This window comes from Petaurus breviceps, unplaced genomic scaffold (genome assembly GCF_028583685.1).
Source record: "Petaurus breviceps papuanus isolate PSGF00001 unplaced genomic scaffold, PetGlider_PUasm1.0 171, whole genome shotgun sequence".
In the NCBI taxonomy this organism is placed as follows: domain Eukaryota; kingdom Metazoa; phylum Chordata; class Mammalia; order Diprotodontia; family Petauridae; genus Petaurus; species Petaurus breviceps.
Window position 1 is genome coordinate 15,372,488 of NW_027185754.1, and position 22,500 is coordinate 15,394,987.

General features: G+C 38.2%; 1 protein-coding gene across 14 annotated transcripts in view; it reads left to right on the top strand.

The window, feature by feature from the left end:
- ZNF536 (zinc finger protein 536) overlaps nucleotides 1-22,500 on the top strand; it is a 615,457-nt gene that overhangs the window by 359,502 nt on the left and 233,455 nt on the right. For all 14 annotated transcript variants that reach the window (XM_069082602.1, XM_069082593.1, XM_069082598.1 and 11 more), the window contains one exon: nucleotides 18,315-18,467. In XM_069082602.1, the coding sequence (XP_068938703.1) occupies nucleotides 18,315-18,467 (153 nt within the window). The remainder of the gene's footprint in view (nucleotides 1-18,314; nucleotides 18,468-22,500) is intronic.

Consider the following 22,500-nt stretch of genomic DNA (forward strand, 5'->3'; position numbering starts at 1 on the left):
TCTCTCTCTCTCTCTCTCTCTCTCTCTCTCTCTCGCTCTCTCTCTCTGTCTCTGTCTCTCTCTCTCTCTCTATCTCTATCTCTCTTCAGTTTGCCAACACTTTACATTTTCTTATGTTTGTGATCAAAGGCAGAGTAAGTAGATTTGACTTTTATACTGAGAAATGACTGTTGCAGAAGATAGCCCTAATACTCCCTGACAAGATGCACTGCAGGAGTGCTGAAGGGGTTGCTTATCAGTCATACAGTTGGCACCTCCAGATAGCCAGCAGAATGCAGGGAGATAGGGCTCCCACTAGGAAGCCCAGAGCCAACCAAGTGGAGAGGCATGATGTTCTTTTGGAGGGGGGAATAATATGGATGAGAGAAGGGCCATGAAGCTACCCTTCAATAGCCAAGTGGTAAGAGTGAGGAAGGATACCTCTTATGGGAAGAGACCTTTCCTTCCAGAAATGGGTATTGAATGACTTTCTTCAGCATCGCCATTCTCTTTACTCACTCCCAACTTATCCTCTCTACTGTCCCCACTTCTAAGGATAGAAGGGAAGTCTCTTGTGGGACAGGATCTTTTTCTCTACCATTTGTATGGCACTTGGCGTCTGGGGCAGTGTCTCCACACTTCTCAGTATTTTGTCACTATTTGTTTCCCTTCACAGGCTCATATTTAGAAGAGCCTTGTATTGTCTACTAAACTGGTCATCTGGGTCACTTTTATGTGTGTAGTGCAGAGGAAAGAGCACCATGTTTAGGGTTAGTGGATGCAGGTTCAAATCTCATTTCTGTCACGTTCTATGTAATCTTGGGGCAAGTCACTTAAGTGTTCTAGGTCTCAGTTCTCCCAGGTGTAAAATTAGGGGGTTGGAATAAATGATTTCTAAGGTCTATTCTCACTCTAAATCTATACTCCTATGAAATAATATATATATATATATAAGGAACTTTGCAAACCTTAATTAAGTATATAAAAATTATTATTAATCTTCCCCTCTAAGATTCCCTTCCACCCACTCTGTACATATTTTATATACATATATGTATATACATACATATACACATAAATGAATATGTATAATTCAAACTTATATATGTGTATTTATGTATGTGTGTATATATTTGTTGTTGTTCATCCTTTGTTTTCTAAGAGGAACAATGACATCATAGGTGATGTATTGACTTTCAAATGAATTGGATTTAAATGAGGGATAGGTGTGCAAAGTTATCAGCCTCACTCTCTCTTCCTCAGTCAATGAAGTCCAATGGCAGGACAATAGTCAAGGTGTCTGGCCATGGCCCAGGATACAGTGGATGACTGGCATTTATATATGTATATGTGTGTGTGTGTATACACACACACACACACACACACACAAATATATATATATATATATATATATATATATATATATATAAATAATGTTGTCTCCTCCATTAGAATGTAAGCTCCTTGAGGGCAGAGACTGTCTTTGATGGTATTTTGATTACCAGCATTTATCACTATGCTTGGTACATAGTGAATGCTTAATCAATGCTGGTTGATTGATTGCTTGATGCCCTTCTCCACCCCCACCCCTTTTAGGACTCACTCAGAAGGCTGCAATGACAACAGATCAGTGAACTCTAGGAAATATAGCATCAGGAACCCTCCCAAAATACTTTAAGAAAGTTATTCTGATCATAGTTTCTACTTCAACGCATATACACACTACAAAGAAAGGAAATCAGTATTGGCTGTGGTCTATTGTTATTCATTTTTGTATCTATATGCATATTTCAGAATTTCTTGGTAATGCCCATGCAATTAAGTGCAATCTGAAAATGGCTCCAAGCCTCAGTCTGTGGTACTAGATGGAAAGAATCCCTAAGATTTCCAAAAAGTTTCAGGGAGACTGAGGATAAGGACCAATGTGTTTCTTATTTGCAAGGCCCATATTTAGCATGCTTTTATTTTATTAAGAATGCAAGTATTGGGACTGTCTGAGGGGGAAATAAGTAGTATTGTAGGAATCTAGCCTCATGCTTGACTTTATGAAAGAGTAGTTATTATTAATGTCTGGGAGATGAAAACTGTCCTCAAAGTGTCGTATCCACTTTGATCAATATTCAACTCTTCTTTGGGTAGAGAGTATGCCCTATGAACTTTCCACCCCAGCAACTATTGATATTGGTCCAGCAAGGAAAACCTCAGGTCCCACGTTGGGTTTTGCTTTGCCCACATGTACCCAAACAATGGCTGGCATGATGACATCATCAGATCAGAGATAGGTCTAGAGTTTTTATTAGTTGTTTACAAAGATCTATGTGCTATACAACACATGCATGCTTTGATTGATTTTTTTCTAGCTTTTTTTTGATGCATAAATTAAAGTATTTGGATGGTCTTTCAGGGACTGGGCATTTTGTTAAAAAAAATTAAATCTTGATCAAATTCATTTGTCACATAAAGATACTTGAACAAAAAAGAAAAGGCTAGATAAGTCAGTGCAGCTCAGAAACAGCAGTAACTTAAGAGCTGACAATTGACACTTGTTTTCTGCCACTGTTTACTCTTCAATAAAAAATGCATATTTACCATAGCAACTGTATGATCACGTGGGCTCTCTGTCTTAGATGCTACCCTCTAAAACAGAGAATAGCTTCTTAAAGAAACAGGCACATTCCAATATGTATGAGTTTTAGCTTCAGGATGGGTTTTTTTTTATAAGGAAACCCTCTTTCTCAGGATTTAATGCTAATAAACATGTCTTCTTTATAGAAATCATTTTGGCCCTGTGTCTTAAATTTTAGGAATTCCATTTGAGAAATCAAAATAAAATTACTTTTTGAGGGACCTTTGATCATCTCTAGGATTTTCCTGTTGTTTCTCTATTTTATTACAGTTCTGAGACTATGTATACACACACACACACACACATATATATTTTGAAATAGCAGCTATTAGTGAGGCTTTGAAGGGGGTTGGTGTAAATTCTAATGACCTGCTGTTTCATCCTTGACTATGGATGTACAGCCCTGCAAACTCCTTCTCATTATGCACCGGCCTTTCTCTGTATCTTACAGGAATCTTCCAGACTTTTGTCTTTAGAGTTTTGGAGTGCATTTCTCCAAACTAGGTTGCTTTATTTCTTTATTCTAGGCCAAGGTGAGATCCTTGCTACATCAGCAAAGGGTTGGTCCAAGAGAAAAACCACAAAGCAGAAAAGGTTTACATTAAAAGCATCATTGAGGTCCTCTGCTGGAACCCCCATATCTTTGAGTGGTTGGTCCTTTTATGCTGCCCTTCCCTCATCCTAGAGTGACTCACACCCATCTCTGAGTGATGTCAGTTTGTAAACATGTCACCTCTATCCTCCATCTAAACTTATCGGTCCTCCGTCCCACTCTCTGTGGGTTTGAGTAGTAGTCTCAAAAGTAGGAAGAGAGAGTTAACCTAACACTCAGAGGACGGTGGCCTAATCCCAAAGTGTTGGTCATTGCATCCCACTCTTCCTACAAAGCTAATCAGGGTGCTTGTGTCCAAAAGAACCACACCTACTTTGTATTCCCCAATACTTCCCAACTCTTTAGGTCCCCAACTTTTCCTTCCAATCCTGCCTTTGGCAATTATATGGGTACTCAAAACAGCAACTGCTGCAGAAAATTCTCTGCCCCTCACACCCTCCTCCCCAACAAACCCACATCTTTCCTGATATCACCTCATGACAAGTTCCTAGGGCAGTGACCAATGAGGCTCCACGTCCTCCTTTTCATTTTGGAGGTGAGTTGCATAGGATGAGTAGGTATGGGTGAGTTATGACAGATCGCAGATCTTACTGGATTATCTTTAACCCCAAGCCCACCCCCTGAGAGCAGTATAGTATATAAGTTAGAGAGTCAGCCTGTAAGTCAAGAAAGTCTGGGTTCAAGTCTCCCCTTGGGCACATACTAATTGTGTGGTCCTGAGCAACTAATTTAACCTTTCAATGGCTCCTAGTGATTTTCCAAGACTGGAAACTATAGGTTGTTACTGATTTGCATTAGCAAAGGTTGCTGCCTCACTGGGAATTCACTACACAAATGAAATTAGAGGTCTGTCCCCCACTCACCCCCCAAAAGAAAAGAAAAACATTCACTCGCCAATGTGAGCAAGTTTTTATCTCTGCAGTACCACATCAGAGGATTTGGATAATTCCTTTACCAGAGAACACAGGAAGAAAAGAAAAAGTATGGGAAGGGACATAGAGAGAATCCCTTAAAAGAACAAGACTATTTTGTAGCTGGTAGAACTTCTTTTGAATTAGCAAGCTCTTCTAAAGGCTGTCTTGGGAATGAAGGAATATGAATGAAAGAACGGATGAATGAATGAACAGAAGAGTACTTATTAATTGCTTTCTGCTTCTTTGGAGTCTGGGTGGTATATTGGAGAATATCAAATTGGGTTCTATTCCTGGTCCTGCCATCAACTTCCTATGCGAACTTAGACAATTTTTTTGTTAGTTTGTTTATCTTTTACTTCTAAGAAGCAAGGGTTTTGGACCAGATAAACTCTAATGGTTCTTTCCTCTAATGTTCCATGAGTCTCCACCCTGCCCAGTCATCCTATTGCCAGTTACCTCTTAACAAGAGAAGCCCAGAAGCATTCAGGCTACATCTGTACATCTCTCCATCTTTCCATTATCAAGCTCGTAATCACAACCTAAGTTATTGAAGGCAAGAGAAAAATCTGAATCTGGTATGAGATGCCCTTTAAAAAATTTATTTTGGTCACATGTAAATCAAAGTGAAAAATTAGTACATGTTCTAAGTCCATTCTGCTGAGGGGCCTTGGGGGCAAGGGGTTGGTGATTGTGAAGTGAGGCAGTGATCTAGATGGCCAAGCAGCTTTGTAATCCCAATTCAGTGGAAGAGAATTGCCTAGATTTGATGCATATGTCATCCAATCCAACCACAGCTTACACACACGCCATTTAATAAGGATCTGTCATGAATTCCTACATGCTGCCTTAATAGATTATTTAAAATGGGGCATGTGTTTCATATGCTGCTTGCAGTAAGCTGAAAACTGTACACACAAACAGTGAGGGGTAATTGCTTAGCGTGTATCTCTTTGTTCCAGACACTTTTATAAAAGAGTATGTATTATGTATGGTGTGACCTTCAAATGTCATGAATGTGTTGTGCAATAAACTGTCAATATTTGTGGTTATAAGGTACTAGATGACTTTTACAATAATTGGAACGGCTATATTAAAAGCTTGGATCACTCAGCTGGTTAAAGAGAAAGACACAGGCCAATGTTCATCAGGGACTTGCCTTCTGCCAACTATTAAATGAAAGAGATTGCAAGGTGCTTAAGATGTCTTCTTTGTTTAAAAAAGAACATGGCAAAAAAAAAAAAAGTCTCCAGAGGTATGTGTTATCTCCAAATCATCATTTTTCCTTTCCAATGTGCTTGATTTCCAGGAGAAAACCTCAGCTCTATAAGTTAATGGCAACTGACCAAATGAATTTTTAAAAAGTGATACAGCTCATGCCAGAGTCAGTTAGGTACCAAAATACCTCAAATGAATCAGACAAGGAGAGAGATTCAAAACTGTTCCTCTTTCCCTGGAATTAGTTTGGTTTTGTTTTGGGTGGGTGGGGGCTTGTCTTTGAATTATCTTAAAAGAATTTTTAAAACTACTGATTTTTATTTTAAAGAAATTACCTAGAAATCTGTTGGGAATTTGTGGCTTCATTGAAAGCAGAACCATCTTTATAGTTCACACTGTTTCTATAAAACAGCAGTTAATTATAAATTATGACAAAAAGAGAAGCATAGCAAATATTTTGTAATAATTACAATGTACAATTAGGGAGTGAATTACTTTTAAAGATATCTGTTTCACTACATGGTATTATTGATTAATCTCTTTTGGTGCTTATCTGGGGCCTCCATTCCTTTTCCTATCATGGCATTTTGGCTAGGAATCATGCAAGTACAACATGGCTCCTCATACATTTAAACCCTAGGAATGAATGAAATCCACCACTTTCCAGGAACTCACTACAAAACATGTCCCAGTTTCTGTAGGTACTGCCTTGACATGTTACAGTGGTGGAGTTTTCCTGTTTTCTTCTACTAGGGTCAGGGAGGCCACATAGGCAGCCCTTCTGTAGTTAGAGCCATTGATTCTGATTGGCTGACCCTGGTTGGAAATGCCTTTCTGCTTGACTTTCAGAATTAGATGTCATAGTTGAAGTTCCAACCTTCTCTTTCTGCCTCTTCTGTTCATGTTGGTGCTGTTATGAACAGGGGATATGGTGGAAAGTTAAGGAAAGTATCTGAATCTTCTTGGCCCCTTACTTGTGTATCTCTTGAGACTTCTTGACTAGACCTGGGGCAGATCATGTTGCTGTCCTTGTTTCCACACCACTGTGGTTGCAGAGACCAGAGAAGTTATTGATTCCAATCTATCTGGGGTCTTGAGCCTGCTGTCTAGGTTCTGAATTTTCTCTCTATAAGAGTCTACTATCATGAGTCTGCTATGATGAAAACTTTGATTTGTAGTGCCTGATCCTGTCTGAACTGGTCTGCTGCTGATCCTACCTTGAGCCATGAACTTCTCTAAAATGGGACCTTTCAGACTGTCAGGATTGCTCCAAAACCAGACCATAAAAAGGAAGGGGCATAGCAAAGATCCTCTATCAGAAAATCTATTCAGAGCCAAAGAGAATGGCTCCTTAAGTATGGACAAGAGAAAAGCGATCCTTCAAACTTCCACTGACTCTTTTGAAAATACATTAGATTTGGTAAAACCAAAACACATTTGGCCCTCAGTGCTTGATTTTGAAACCCTTGTGTATTTCAAGGGGAATTTAATCCATGTGTTTCTGATTCATTTTCACTTAACTCATCAAAATGTTTCTTTAGAGAAGCTATATGATGTCCAAGAGGCATGCAGCTTTTTTCTTTCTTTCCTTTTCTTCTTTTCTTTCTTTTTCTTTCTCTCTTCCTTTCTTCCTTTTTTCTTTCTTTCTCCTTTCTTTCCTTCTTCCTCCCTCCCTTTCTTCTGTTTTTGAATCTCATTTTCTCAATCTCTTTATCTTAATTTTTGTCTTTTTCTTTTCTTTTTTTCTCCTTCCCCTTCTTTCCCTTTTCTTTCTCCTCCCATTCCCTCTTCCCTCCTCTTCTTCTCTCTCCCCTTCTCTCTTTCCCATCCTTCCTATGCTTTTCTTTTTTCTTTCCCTCTTCCTTCTTAAAAAAAGCCTATCCCTTTTTAGATCCTTATTTATCATGTAATCCCGCTCCCATGCTTCCAAGAAATTCAAGTTAGATTTTTCCAAGTATGTGTGTATGGGGTTCTACAGAATTTGGAGTTATGGTTTCAGGGGGAATCTTAGCCCAATCCAAGTATGTGTGTATGGGGTTCTACAGAATTTGGAGTTATGGTTTCAGGGGGAATCTTAGCCCAATCCAAGTATGTGTACATGGGGCTCTACAGAATTTGGAGTTACGATTTCAGGGGGAATCTTAGCTTGATCCAAGAGAAGCTGACATGGGTGTATCTCCCACTGCCTCCTCATCCCAATGGATAAAATGTTGTTTTACTTATATTTTTTAATAGCTCAAATTAGAGCTAAACGTTTTTCTCCCACTAGTGAGCTTCTCTTTCATTTCTAAAAGAGCCACCCATTTAAACAAATACTCTGGCCGACCCATACTAATACTGAGCTGTTGAACATGGCTATATATGGTCATCATAAAATCTGAAGCCTTGATGAAACAACAGGCAGCAAACTGATATTAGTCTAATATGCAAAGAACTCATTCTAAGGAACCAACTACAGTTACTTATAATACTATGGTAATCCTTTTGCATGTTGAAGGGAAACTTTAATATGAGTTGTTTATTTAAAGATGTTTACAAAAATAACGTGAGCCTGATGATTGACAGATGACATCTGATATAGAAATAATTGTTTTCCATGAGGTTATTAAACACAATGGTGTTCCTTGTTTCTAAAACTCTTGAAATTTTTTGAGATAAAAAAATGCATTCTTATGGACTTTCTCTGGAGCACAAAACATTTCTGTATTACTGAAAACAGTTTAGAGATTTATACTATCTGTGTTAAGAATAAAAAAGAGAATGATTTCCTATGTCCCCCTAAACAGCTTCTTCACCTCCTAATAGTCAACAGATCATTTTTCTCATTAGTAGAGTGAAATGCACACTACAGAGCACAGAAAAACACCTTGTAATCCTTAAAATGCTTTATAAATGTGAGTTATTGTGCAGAAATTGAGCACAAGCCTATCACAACAAAGTGTACTCTCTATCCCCATAGTCTACTTAAAGTTTCACAGAAATAAAAATATCCCTGACTATTTTATGCCATAAATTAATAAATGCCAAGATATATAACCATCTTATCTCCTTAATGTTACTGAAGTAACTCCCTATTCACTATACCAACTTCATTACTTTTTTTAAAAAATGGAATGCTTTCTAAACTGTATTCATTGAGGCACTGTATTGAAGTTCACTGCATAATAATACTGAATCTGATTTTAGAGCTGAGAATATATAAAATTTTAAAAGAAAAATTTTCCTTCATTCGTTCCTTCCTCTCTCCTTCTTTCCTCCCTTCCTTTCTTTCTCCCTTCCTCCTTACCTCCCTCCCTCCTTTCCTTCTTTCCCTTCTTCCTTCCACCCTCCTTTCCTCTCTCCCTCTGTCCCTCACAACCAACCTCCCTCCCTTCCTTCCTTCCTTCCTTCCTTCCTTCCTTCCTTCTTTCCTTCCCAGAACCACTAGATAACCTTAGTATGAATCCAGAACCTACCAATGAAATTCTATTCATCTAAATCTGATTTTAAAAAAATTCAAATTTCTTTATAGCATTTATGATCCAGTCAGGTCTGGGATGGCAAGGGAATACAAGAGTATTAGAGAAAGAGGCTTATAGGGAAATTTTATAGTTGCACAGGAGGAGGCCTATGTTTCCACAGAAAGGAGGAAGCTGCTTTGTAAGGGCACCTGCAATGGACAAGTCAAATGAAGGGCTTGAGGCTGACAAGCCCTGGGATTCTGATTGCATTGATTTTCCTGGAGCACTCTTTAAGGAACCTTCAGTGATTACACTGGGACACTGTATTAGAGGCCTTCTAAGGTCTTTTCTAACCATAAGATTCTAGTCACAACTCTTTCTGTCTATACTATATATACACATATAATATACACATGTATACATTCATATTTGTCTCAGACTCTTTGTATGTGTATATATAATAGGGGTACATATGTATGTGTATGCACATTTAATACAAATATGTGTACATGTTTATATATATATATTCACATATGAATATGCACATATTGGTATAATATAAATACCATTATATGTGTAATGCATATGTACTATAAATATATGTGTATTTGTATAATTTATATACATGTATATATATAATCTATAAATGTATGTACACAGGTACATGTTATATAAATATGTGCATGTGTACACCTGTTTGTTGTCCATTGTCCTTGAAGAGGACCATAATGGCATCACTATGTTGGAGTCAAGGTACAGTATGTCCAGCTATGGCTGATCAGGCCAATACCAGCTCAGAATGCGCTCCCACAGGTTGGGCACAAATAATTAACTGATTTTGAATTTTCACCTATCAAAGTCCCCTTGCCTCCAATAACAGTGACATCAAGCATAAAATACATTTGAGAGATAAATATAAATAATTTTGGATTGGAGATAATAGAGTGTAGTGGAAAGAATGCTGGATTCAGGATTCAGGCTTGGAAACCAACTCTGCTGCTCTGCTCTTTTCTACCTGGGTCACCTTCCCTTCTCTGGGCCTCAGTTTCCTCATTTATAAAATGAAGTGATTTGATAAGATGATCTTACAGATCCTTTCTTCTTCTAAATTCCATGACCCACTGCTTTGGCTTTCTAGTCCTTCTGTTAGTATGTATAACTAAGAACTGGCTGCAAACAGACGCTTGTTGTCCATTTGTATCTTGCCTGTCCTAGGCGGTGGAAATGTAACCTTTCTGTCTTTCCTGAGCTCCTCACAGCCCTCAGTCAAGGAATCTCCAAGGGCAATCTCACTCGCTCCCACCCACCATTGTACAAATGACTCCCAAATCTTTATCTTCAGCCTTGACCCAACTTTTGAACGACAGCCAACATCATGGAGATGTGGCATCATGAAGTGATTGGACTTGGAAACAGGAAGACAGGAATTCAAATTCTGCCTTAGACATTTATCTGCAATGTGTTCCTTAGCCTCCATTTCCTCATTACTGGGGATACCAGTAATTAACTCAGATGGTTGCTGGGTGGGTCAAGTGAAATAATGTACGTAAAATTCTTTGCCAGCCTTAAAGTCCTATATAAATGTTAACTATTGTCATGATTTCTAGCTCTTTAGAGAATATCTCATTAGAATGTCCCACTAACATTCCTCATTTCCGGTGTTTTCAAAACCAATTTTCATCATTTTTCTCCACAAATGTTTCTTTATAACTTCATTATTTTCATCTGTTGTGCCCCCATTTCATTCAGGCTTTCATGTTTTCAACCTTGAAATTACATCCTATCAGTTATGATGTCTGTGAAATCCCACTCTATTCTCATTGCCACCTCCCGAGTGTAGACTGTTGTAATAACCTAACAGACCCTCCTACCTTTCTTTTATCTTCCCTCCAATCCATCTTTAATGCCATTTCCAGAATAATCTTTCTTAAACATAGAATTAGTCATTGCACTTCTAATAAAAATATTTCAATGACTCCCTATTTCCTTCTGAGTAGTTTTACCTAAACTTCAAGGCCCACCATACCTGCCACAACCCTACCTTCTTAGACTTGTAATGATAACTAACAATAGCTAACATTTGTATAGCACTTTCTCTGTTCCAGGCATTGTGCTTTAAAATTATTATCTCATCTGACTCTCAAAATAACACTGGGAAGTAGGTGCTATTAATATCCTCACTTTGCAGGTTAGGAAACTGAGGCAGACAGAGGTTAAGCTAGTAAGTCTCAAGGTGAGATTTGAACTCAGCTCTTCCTAACTCTAGACCTGATGCTCCAATTACTGTACCACCTCTATTTATGCTATGTTCCAATTAAACTAGAATAGTCTCTGTTCCTAGAACATGTCCTATCACTACCTCTCTGCCTCTGCAACTTTGCTCATGTTGTTTTCTATGCTGAGAAATTCCTCCTCCTCCTCTTTACCTCTTGAATCTTTGCCAATTATTTCAATTTCAATTTAAATATCATCTCTTCCAAGGTTTTTTTTCCTGATTTTTTTTATATTTTCTTTCACCATTAGCCTTCTCCCTTTAGAACTCACATTGGACATTTTATCTCCTATCTCTCTACCGTGCCCATTAGCCATGATCATTTATTGTCATCAGTTGTGTTTGTATCACATGCTCTTATGATCCTCTATGTAAGCCTGTCACTGTCAGCTAAGTGTTGTTCCTCTCCAAGGTCCTATCACAGCATTCTGGACATAGTCAGTGCTTGATAAATGCCGTGTTCTCAATCTTAAGTGATATATAACTGTTGTGACAACTTATTTAGTGGAAATGTTTAAAAGCTGTACAGTAAAAAGAAGACACCTAAGTTCATGTAGACTGTTGTCTTATCTTCTGATTTTTCCATATTGTATTCTATACCCATTCCTGATCCCTACCTTGTGAAAGACTTATTGATGATTCAACACCAATGAATGAATGAATGGGAATACACTGAACACAAGCTCAGGGAGCTCATTCATGGCCTGTTAGATAGATAGCAGACATTCAGGTCCATGGGGTAAAAGGACAGATATGACTCATGCCTTTGTCTGTGATTGCCTATAGGACACTGCTACCATAGATTACAGGAGTTGAAAGTGATCCTAGAAATAATGTAGTGGCAGATTCATCACTAGATAGAGGAAGAAAACATATGCAATGAATTCTATACTAATGAGTTGTCTTTTTTTTTTTTAAAGCATACCCATTATGTATAGGAAAATTAGTATAAAAGTAGTATAGCTGTTCATAGATAAAACTGTTATCTTCTTTAATAACTGTAAATGTGAATTAATATTTATATGCATGTTTTGAATGAAATATTGACTTTTTCTCTGTGGTTTAGTTGAATCCATGGTATTATACATATAACATAGGAAACGATTGATTTTTTTTCTATATGTAGTCATTCATAATCATGACCACCTGGTCATAGAGAGTTTACAAATGTGATTTTTCAAATGTCTTCCATTCTCCCTTTGTAAGTTCTACTCAGGAGAGACCAGAATAAGACAGAGATTGAGTCAGAAATGGTCCATAACTAGGACCAATAAATGCTGTTGATTGACTGTGTAAAACAGCAGTTGAAATAATAAAATTCAGGCCCTCCAAGTTTCTTCTAGGTGGGAGCAGCTGCAAGTATTTTTGTCATCATGGGAAAGAAGAAACCCAAAAAGAGGGGATCCATTCATCTTTACATCGAATTCTTAGGACTGTTTTTTTGTATTGTACTGTGTGTGATATCTGTGTTTTTTATCATGTGCAGAGCACTCTCCTCCTGTTAGCTTTTTCTCTGTCTCTTTCTATAATAGGATAATATATTAATAATATACTATAATTTATAATATAATATATACCAATAAATCTATAATATATATACATATATACATACAGGTCTCTCTATGCATATGTGTGTATGTACACACACATACATACATGGGAAAGAATTCTGTAAGACAACTGGAATAAAGATTACCCTGCCATCCACTGTAGTTGGCTTTATGTTTCTGTGAATACTTCTCAGGGCCACCCACATCTTATCCTTCATTGTTGTTTTGAGTTTGTTTTCTTAGCAGGATTAGTCTTAGAGTAAACTCTAGTCTTTCTGGCTCTCCAAAAAAATTCAGTTCTGAGGAAAGCGAAAATTAGACTCTTAAATCTGCACAGAAAGCTGTTTATCTTACAAATTTATTCTTTTTTATTGGGCCACACATATTCAAGATAGAAAGATAAAAGGGAAAGAGATAACAGGCGATCACTTAGAGTGACATATAGCAAAACATAACTAGTACTTTTATTCTGTAAATTCCTCCAGAGTGCCTTGTTAGTGTTATCTATATATTTAGCCATAATGTTCCTTGGGCACTTATTGAAACCTAAACTCCAAATACGCCATTTATTATCTCTACTGTGGTTCCTATTTGGCAATCTCCAAACCACTATTGCTCAGAGTCAGTGGCCATCATTGCAGAAAACTTTGGGGAAGGATGTTCTCCATGCAAACTGTGGAAAATGAAGAGACCATATGAATTGAAAAGTAAAAGTCAGCACCTGCCCACTTCTACCTTGAAAGCCAACATCCAGTACACTTAAGTCCTGCTAATAATTCAAAATGACAGTTATTGGCCTCCTAACTTAAACAGTCTATCTTAACTATATTCCAAGGAGGACACGTGCAGAATTTTAATCAGGTTCATATTTGTTTTAAGCCGACCCAGTGCTCCTAGCACAAAGAAAGCTGAATAGCTCTGGCAGGATGGATTGATAATATTTGGTGGGGGAAAGAGGATAGACAGGGGTCTTATTCCAGATGTTCATTTCTAAGCTGTCAAGCTTGGCAACCAGCACAAGTCCATTGAGGTCCATGCTAGCTGGAGAAATCTGTAAACTTTCACCTTCAGTTCAAAGAATATTTACTAAAACACCTACTATGAGCAGAACTTTGAGTTAGGCATTGGGGAATGTACCAAGTTTAGATAGTCTATAATTACTTTCCTTATGAAGATTTTCATCTGGCAAGGGTAAAAAAGAAAAAAACACAGAAAGCCATGATGCAAATTAGCATATGATAAATCCATTAGACCAGGAAATTAGTGAAGGCTTCCTGAAGGAGGTGGCATTTGAATCTGGCTTTAAAGAATATGCCTCTGTCACCCCCTCTAATTAGTCAGTTGGGTCATATTCTGTGTGTACTTAGATATGTGGGGGCAGCTAGGTGGCATAGTGGATAGAATGCTATGTCTGGAGTCAGAAAGACTCTTCTTAGTGAGTTCAAATCTGGTCTCAGACACTTACTAGGTGTGTTACCCTAAGCAAGTCACTTAATCCTGTTGGCTTTAGTTTCCTCATCTATAAAATGAATTAGAGAAGGAAATGGCAAACCACGCCAGTATCTGTGCTAAGAAAACCACAAATGGGATCATGAAGAGTTGGACAGAACTGAACAACAACACTTAGATATGTCTCTATTTGGTGTGAATTAGGAAGGTTCCACCCATATGGGAAAACTAGAAGCTAATTATGTAAACCCCTAAAGGTACCTTACTTGATTCTTCAGAAGCTGATCTTTTGATAGTTTGACTATTTTTAGTGGAGGAGGAAGTGGGCATAGAAGGGCAGCTACAATGGAACTCATAATCAAACATTTCCAAGGAATTTATATCAACTATGTTAGAAATGGTTGACATAAGTCTGTACAAGAAGGATTCTGGAGCATTTTGGAATGAATTTCCAAGGAAGAAGCACAACTGGAGGTTTTAGTAGTACTTCATGACAGAGCCAATGTATCACACACAAGCAGGATGCACTGGAGTTAACTCAAGGTCTGGATTGTGAAATTTGGGATGTGAGCAATCAGGACTTCAGAAAATGGCAAACACTATATTACGATGCATTTTTTTTTTAAAAGCTTGGCAAACACTATATGACGATGCATTTTTTTTTTAAAAAAAAAGCTATCTAGACCTATCACTATTGATCAGATGGCTAATATGACAAAAAAGGAAAATGTTGGACGTTGGGGGGGATGTGAGAAAACTGAGACATTGATGTAGTGTAGGTGGAGTTGTGAACTGATCCAACCATTCTGGAGAATAATTTGAAACTATGCCCAAGGGGCTATACAATTGTGCATACCCTTTAATCCAGTAATACCACTGCTAGGTCTATATCCCAAAGACATCCAAAAAAAAGGGGGGGGGGAGAGAAATGACCTATTTATAGAAAAATATTTATAAATTCTTTTTGTGGAAGTTAAGAATTGGAAATCAAAAGGATGCTCATCAATTGGGGAATGACTAAACAATCTATGGTATATTATTGTAATGGAATATTATTATGCTATCAGAAATGACAAACAGGATGGTTTCAGAAAAATCTGGACTTACATGAAGTGATGCATAGTGAACTGAATAGATCAGGAAAACTAACAGCAATATTATTTGATGAAGAACTGTGAATGACTGTAATGTTAATGGGAGTTGAAGATCTTCCCCACCCATTGATAGGCCTCACATGGAGCCCAACAAGAAAAGCTTGATTAGGGGAGGCTTGTTTTTCAGGAAGGCCCACACCTTTTTTTTACTTTGTAATTAGTTGTGATGCCCTCTGGCCCTGAAGAAGTGTAGATATACTCTGAAGTTAACATTTTCCTTTTGGGCTCACTCATTGGAAGAGTTTTCATGTGATTTGGTTGGATGAGACCATCGATAGCTATTAAGGAGCACCCCAGGCTTTGAAAACCCAGATACTGGTTCTTCTTTCTCTGGTAACTTTGTATATATATAATGGTCAGACTGTTGGATCTGTCTGTTGGATGGTTACAAAACCTGTCTGTTGGTCTTTATGCTAATATTTCTGTTCGTATTTTCTCTGAAGTTCAGGGTGCTGACTTTTCCCCCTGAACTAAGTAAATGATATATATGTTTGATTAAAGTAAGATTGTTGACTCCTTTTGAGTTGCTTTCCTTTAGAAAAGCAGGTCAAAGAACCTGTGCTAGCAGCCCTCCTGTGTGCTGGTGCTATTGGTCTTATACCCCACAGCAGCTACCAGTAGCATTGCTGTTACAATGACTTAGCTATTCTCAACAATACAATGATCCAAGATAATCCAAAAGGACTAATGATGAAGCATACTATCTGCTTCCAGAGAAAGAACTGATATGAATTGAATATAGACTGAAGCTTGCTACTTTTCACTTGCTTTCTTTTTTTTCCTTTTGTATGAGTCTTGTACAAAATGACTAATATGGAAATGTTTTACATAATTGCACATGTATAACCCTATATCCAATTACTTACCATCTCAGGGAAGGGGTTGCGGCAGAAGGGAGGGATAGAATTTGGAACTCAAAACTTTAAATAAAAATTGAAAAAAAAATCTAGACTTAAGAAATAATATAATGTTGATAATGTAGGTTAACCTTAATAGTGTGCCTTGCATTTTTTTTCCAGAAAGACAGTTGTGAAACATTTAACAGCACATTCTTACATGGAAGCCAAACATACTAATGGCATATTATGCCATATTAAAAGAAACATGGTATCTAGAATGAGCAAGGTGAAAATTCCACTCTTCTCTGCTTTTGTCAGATCACAGTTGTTGTCTTGTGTCCAGTCTGAAGTGCCATATTTTAGGAAAAGTACTAAAAACTAGAATGAGTCCAGAGAAGAATAATTAGGATGGTAAATCCATGATTGGATGAAGAAACCAATAATAGGGAATCTGAAAAAGAGAAAATGTAGGGAGGGGACAGGCATGATAACTGATTTTTGTAGTATTTAAAAGGACTACCAAGTAAAAGTATTAGACTTATTGTGTTTAGCCCCAGCAAGCAGAACTAGGAACAGTTAAAATTCCATGGAAGTTACAGGAAGTCAATTTTTGGCTCTATATAAGGAAAACATAAAACTTCCAAACGTTTTCAGTGAGCCAAAAGGGGAATGATCTGCCTTGGGAGGTGGCTGGTTTCCCTTCACTGGAGGTCTTGAAGTGGAGGCTTCATGATCACTTGTTGAGGATTTTGTAGAGGGCAGTTATTGTATGAGAAGATATTTTGGGTCCTTCCCAATTCTGAGAATCTGATGTTCTGCAGTCCAAATTCTATTTACTTCACCAAAACTATCATCCAAGAAATACAGAACCCTTGACAAACTTGTTATTCAGAATGCCCTAGTCCCTGGGACCATGCCCAAGAAGTTGATGCTTCTGAATCCAGCAAAAGGGGCAGCACTAACAGAACAAGAGAACTCTTCCCTCCTTCACTTGGTCACTCATTCCAAATAACTGACAGATCACCTTTTCAAAACTGAAACCTCAGACCAGTTCCCATGAAGCTATTCTATTCCTATCCTCATACAGACATTATCAAACATACAATTTTGTTCTGGGAACTGTACAAATACATTTTCTTCGACCCTGCCACTGACCACTAGGTGCTTACCTTCTGTGTCCTTCTGATGCAAGAAACCAAAGAAGACCCAGCTGAGCGCAAACAAAATTGTTTTCCTTCCCTTCCTTTTCAGAGATGCTACCATGCTCATCTTGTCTTACTAATATCGCCTCATTCGGCTGTTTGGTGTCAGACCTCGGGTGCTGCAATAACATATCCTCCAGCCACGAAATATTTTAACACTTTTATTTACTATTATGTCCCATAATTTCTGTGCAGAAGGCAGCAATATGTAAATTTTATTCCATTTTCTAATGGTTTGGGTTGCATAACAAATAACAGCAGGAGAAACAATTTGTATTGATACTTTGCAGGGGAAATGTTAAAGTCACTGCAAAAAGATTTAACTCTGTGAGGCTGTAAGTTTATGGGAGTTTTGCAGCTGAGTTTTTGCACATGACTTTGAATATGTCGCTATATGTTTATCATCATCTAATTGTGGAACAGAATTTCCATACTTTCTGTCCTTCCATTCCAGAGATTGCACTGGTGCATGGATAGAAGACACTACAAGGGACAGATGATCAGTTTGGATAATTCTCTTTCCTGTCCCAAAATAGCTATGTGTGTGTGTGTGTGTGTGTGTGTGTGTGCGCGCGTGTGCGTGTGTGTGTGTGTGTGTTTATCATATTGGTGGGACTCAGCTGAGACACATTTTTTTCATTTATTGCTTTAGTTAATGCAAATGTGATTTCGATCATAAAGTGAACTATCCAGCTAGTTCATATTATAAATTAATCAGATTCAACAAAACACTAACATTTTAAACTTTTCAAAAAAATATTTAATAGGAGCTAAGCAAAAGAAGAAATCAAACCAGCTGCTGACACAGCTGTTTCTTTTCTTGTATAATTCAGTTCAATATAAAGGTACCATATGCTGCTTAAAACGATGATAGGAAAGATGAAATAATTTAAGAGAATAACAAGAAAATACATGAATTGTCAGCATTCTGTCAGATTTAAAGAATGAAATAGACAGGTGTAGTATTGACATGTTTAACTTTGTGTTGTGTTAGCAGTTTTGGTGCGAACAACTTCTGACATGTGCTGAAGTGATGTGAGAACGTTTTTCCTCTGTTGCAGACATTGGTGAAGAGGCTGGGAGATCTGTCGGAGTCCAGCCACCAGCTCTTCTGAGAGATAGGAGCCTTGGATCGGCAATGAAGGACTGCCCTTACTGTGGGAAAACTTTCCGAACATCTCACCATTTAAAGGTGCATCTGAGAATACATACAGGTGAGGAACCTGGGACAGATTGAAGGCAACCCAAGCCACACTAAGGAATAAAAGGGCTTGGCACTTTCCTAACAGGCCAGGACCACATGGCTGAATCACCGTCAGTGGCTCTGAAATGAGCCCCAGACTCTATACAGATGTGCCCTCTTGATACCTGATTCCCTGGTTTATCACAGTTACCATTTAACACTTCTTTCTTATTCTAGCCAAAGACTAGGTCTCTTGCCTCTTTTGAACGTCCTAGCAGCCTTTTCCAATTTTTCTCTGCTTTGGTTTTACCCCAGTCTTCTCATCAGTTTGGCTATTTTCCAGATCTTCTTCTACGCATTATGGTCTACTACGATATTTCCACTAGTTTTTTCAGAGTTCCCTTACCACCATCACCTTTCACCCAAATATATTTGGAATATGGACACCTCCATTTTCTTTGACATTTTCCTGACACTTTATCCATTGGAGTTTGAGCTGCTTCAGAGGATAGACAAATACACCATCTATTTTCAAAAATAATTGTGGCATATTTCCCAAGGAATCAATAAAGCAGAAGGCTGTTCAGAGATATTTAATGTCTACAAGCCTCATTTCTCATTATGTGGTGAAAGACTAGGCCACCTAATGGCCTTACCTGGTTTATAAAAAGCCTACTGACTCTGAGAAGAATATACTTTGGGGGTGTGTAGCACTGGGTTAGTCCTGCTTTGCATGCCAGTTATGAGGCTGCTTCAGGGAAGGCTAATCCTCCTGTATTTCTGATCACCATGCCTCCCATTCCTGCTTCCCCTTCTCAGAGATATTTAGCTCTTTTCAAATTGACTTGAGTGGTCAGTCAACTTGTTGTCTGTCCAACATCTATGAAGCACTGATTATATGTTTAACCCTACCTTAGACACCATGAAGGTTATAAGAGAAGAAGAAGGTATTATTGTTTTTACTCTTTAAGCGTCTTTCAGTCTAGTTGGGGAAATTAGATTCATTGTCATGATGAAACAGCCATGGAGTATTGTCAGGGTGAAGGGGAAAGATCCTTGAATTAAGAGCCAAGAGACCCAGATTCAAATCCCAACCTTATTACTTATCAATTTGGGGCCTTTGGGCAAATCATCTTACTTCCATTAACCTTAGTTGTCCTATCTAAAAAACACATTAAGAGATTGGACTGGATGATTTGAAAAATTTTTATTACCTCTAAGAGTCTAATGAGAGAAAAACACATAGAAATATAAAATCAAGTCCTAGATTTCCACAAAGGGAGCAGAATTGCCATATGTGAAAATATGGACTGGGACCTAGAAAAAACAGTTTCTAGAAAGCAGAAGTAGGACCAGTGGGTAGAAGTATAGAGGGAGGCATATTCTGATTCCATATGAAGTTTCTTAATAATTAAAACTGCTTGACAATAAAAAGTACTGCCTTGTGAGATAGAGAGGATCCTGATATCAAGATCTTCCAGCAGAGGATAGATGACCACTTGTCAGGGGTATTGTAGAAGGGACTCGTGTTTTAGGCAGAAATTGGATTAGATGACTGCTGAGAGCCTTTACAACCCAAAAATTCAATGAATCTTTGATGCTGAGACAGTAACTATGATTTGAAGCCATATAAAGGAGAAATCCCTGCAGGTGAGAGTACGAGTCCTGGAAATGCCTCCCATTGACATCTTCACTGTCTAGGCCAAGCTGAGATTCATGTTCCTTCCCATTTAGGGACTGAGGCCTCTAATAGTTAAGGATCACTAGGCTACAATGAAATGTGAGGGGGAAAAAGCAAACTATGACTCAGAGTTATTCACCATCCTGCCATTCATAAGCATATCGGGCTAGGGTAAGGGATAACCTACTGTATCAGGGATTATCATTTTAAGATAGGTTTAGAGTTCTGGTACAGCTTCCTGCAAGGTGGGTAAACTGCTTCTGATGTATAAACAGACACTCTGGGAGATACCTTCACAGCATGGGGAATGACACTGGGGGAATTTATTTCTTTCATCCCCCAATGTCCCAAGGTCTTGTCTCACAGTCAACTTCCTCTAAGTCAGCTAAGCTAAACATTTTGCTAGCGGCTCACCTCTTCTCCTGGCAGAATTAGTAGGCACACTGGCAAGGATCTCTGCCTCTATCCTGTCCATTGAAGGGGGTAGTGGAAGCTGTTTTGTGTGATTTTAAAGGTTAAGAAGGATTACTCACCCAGAAGCCCACTGAGTCAGAGTTTAGGGCAGAGAGCGCAGACAGTGGACCAGGGAAGTGCCCACTGACAAAGGCATTTCCAGAACCTTACAACATCATGAAGAAAAGGAGAGAAGGCATAGAAATGTCACCCACACAAATACCATTTGCAGTATGCTGCATTTAAAAAGCATAATCGTCACCAGATAAAGATCAATTTCCTTTTTATCTAAGAACAAAGAAGTCGGAAAATGCTTACACTTGTGTATTTGAATAGAGCAGAAAGTGTTACATGTTCTAAATAACCAAAATAAACATTCATTATAACTATGTAAAGTGTAGATTATAAGACTAATTAAAAAACAAAACCAAGTATTTCTTATTAAGTGATTTAATAGTTGGACTCCAGTTATTAAAATGTACTACCTGGATTTTCTTCATCATTCTTCTCTATGAGTCTCTTTGGGTACATGGTTTATAGCACACATTTTTGATATAATATTTTTTAGAAGGAAAAGTTTTCTGGAGTGCGCTCTGTTAAGCACGTTTTTCAGAGCCAACAAGTAACAAAGGAGTCTCTACTTTAATTGCCTAGGATAGGAAGTGGTACAGGCTCTGTATTCTTCCATCACACTCTATCTTTATTAGAAGTCTTGGTCGTATAACACTGACTGATAAAAACCACTTTTTTTCTCCACTACATTAACTCAATTACTGCTCTTCTTTTTCCAACACCTGTTTATTAGAGAGGAGCTCAAGTAGTTTAACAGAAGTCAGGTTTCTCTGAACACCTGGGGGGCTTGAGAGAGGCCTGCAGGTAGTTCGAATTTGGTAGCACTACCCTAGGAGACAGATCTAATTCAAAGTATCCCCTGGGACTGAAAGCCTAGGGGACAGAAGTGAATCCTCCAAGCTGGGCTGGCAGCAGACACTGGCCCACCTCTGGCTGCCATCAGAGAAGTCATTAGTCACTGCCAATTCGGAATGCACACTGCGATTTCACCCCTCTCTGTAACAATACCTTGGATTGCAATGGGACTCCTGGGAAAATGTTTATAGACTTTGGGCATGCTCAGTTATTCCCCAAAAGCGCAATGAAAAGCAGTAGTATCTGGACCCAATCAATGTAGGTTAGGAAAAGCCAAGTATCAATAAGTATTCAGTTATAACATGCAACTTGATGCAATAAAGCTGTGTCAACAGGGTATTCAGTATACCCTGTACAATAATTAAGTTATCTAATACATTAAATTGGATTCCTTTTTTTTTCCCCTTGGTAATAATCTAATGTGTAGTAAAGCACCCTCCCTCTTTGATAGTCATCAGGGGAATTGCTTAAGGTATGAATACAATGATGCCCAGGGCATGCATTTACTACACCAGAACAGTTAGGTGCCTGCCAGTCCCATAGTAGCCTGAAGCAATGAATGCATCTCCCAATCCATCCCAGTCACTACCACTGAAGGGTTGGCTCCTGTTAGGGAGAACACTTAGGCACTGACTGCTACATAGACTCACTCTGATTTTCAGATTATATGATACCTCATGATATAGCCCATTATATGTAACTAATGCATTCCTCAGTGTTTTAGGAACGCTTTTGACTTTCCATAGGGGAGCTGCTATTACTAGCATGACCATCATAAAGAAAGATAGTAAATAGCCCTATGAGTGGCAACTTAGAGACATTCAAGTTCACAGACTAATTAAAAATAAGTCCTATTTTTCCAATTTCTGTGAGTATGTTTATTAATATGATTTCTCTGTGCTGTGCTCAATGTTCCACACTTCTCACTCTCCAGCTCCACACTTGGAAACCTCTTTCAGCTAACAGGAAAGAAAATGGAAAGTAGATAGATGATGTTTCAGGG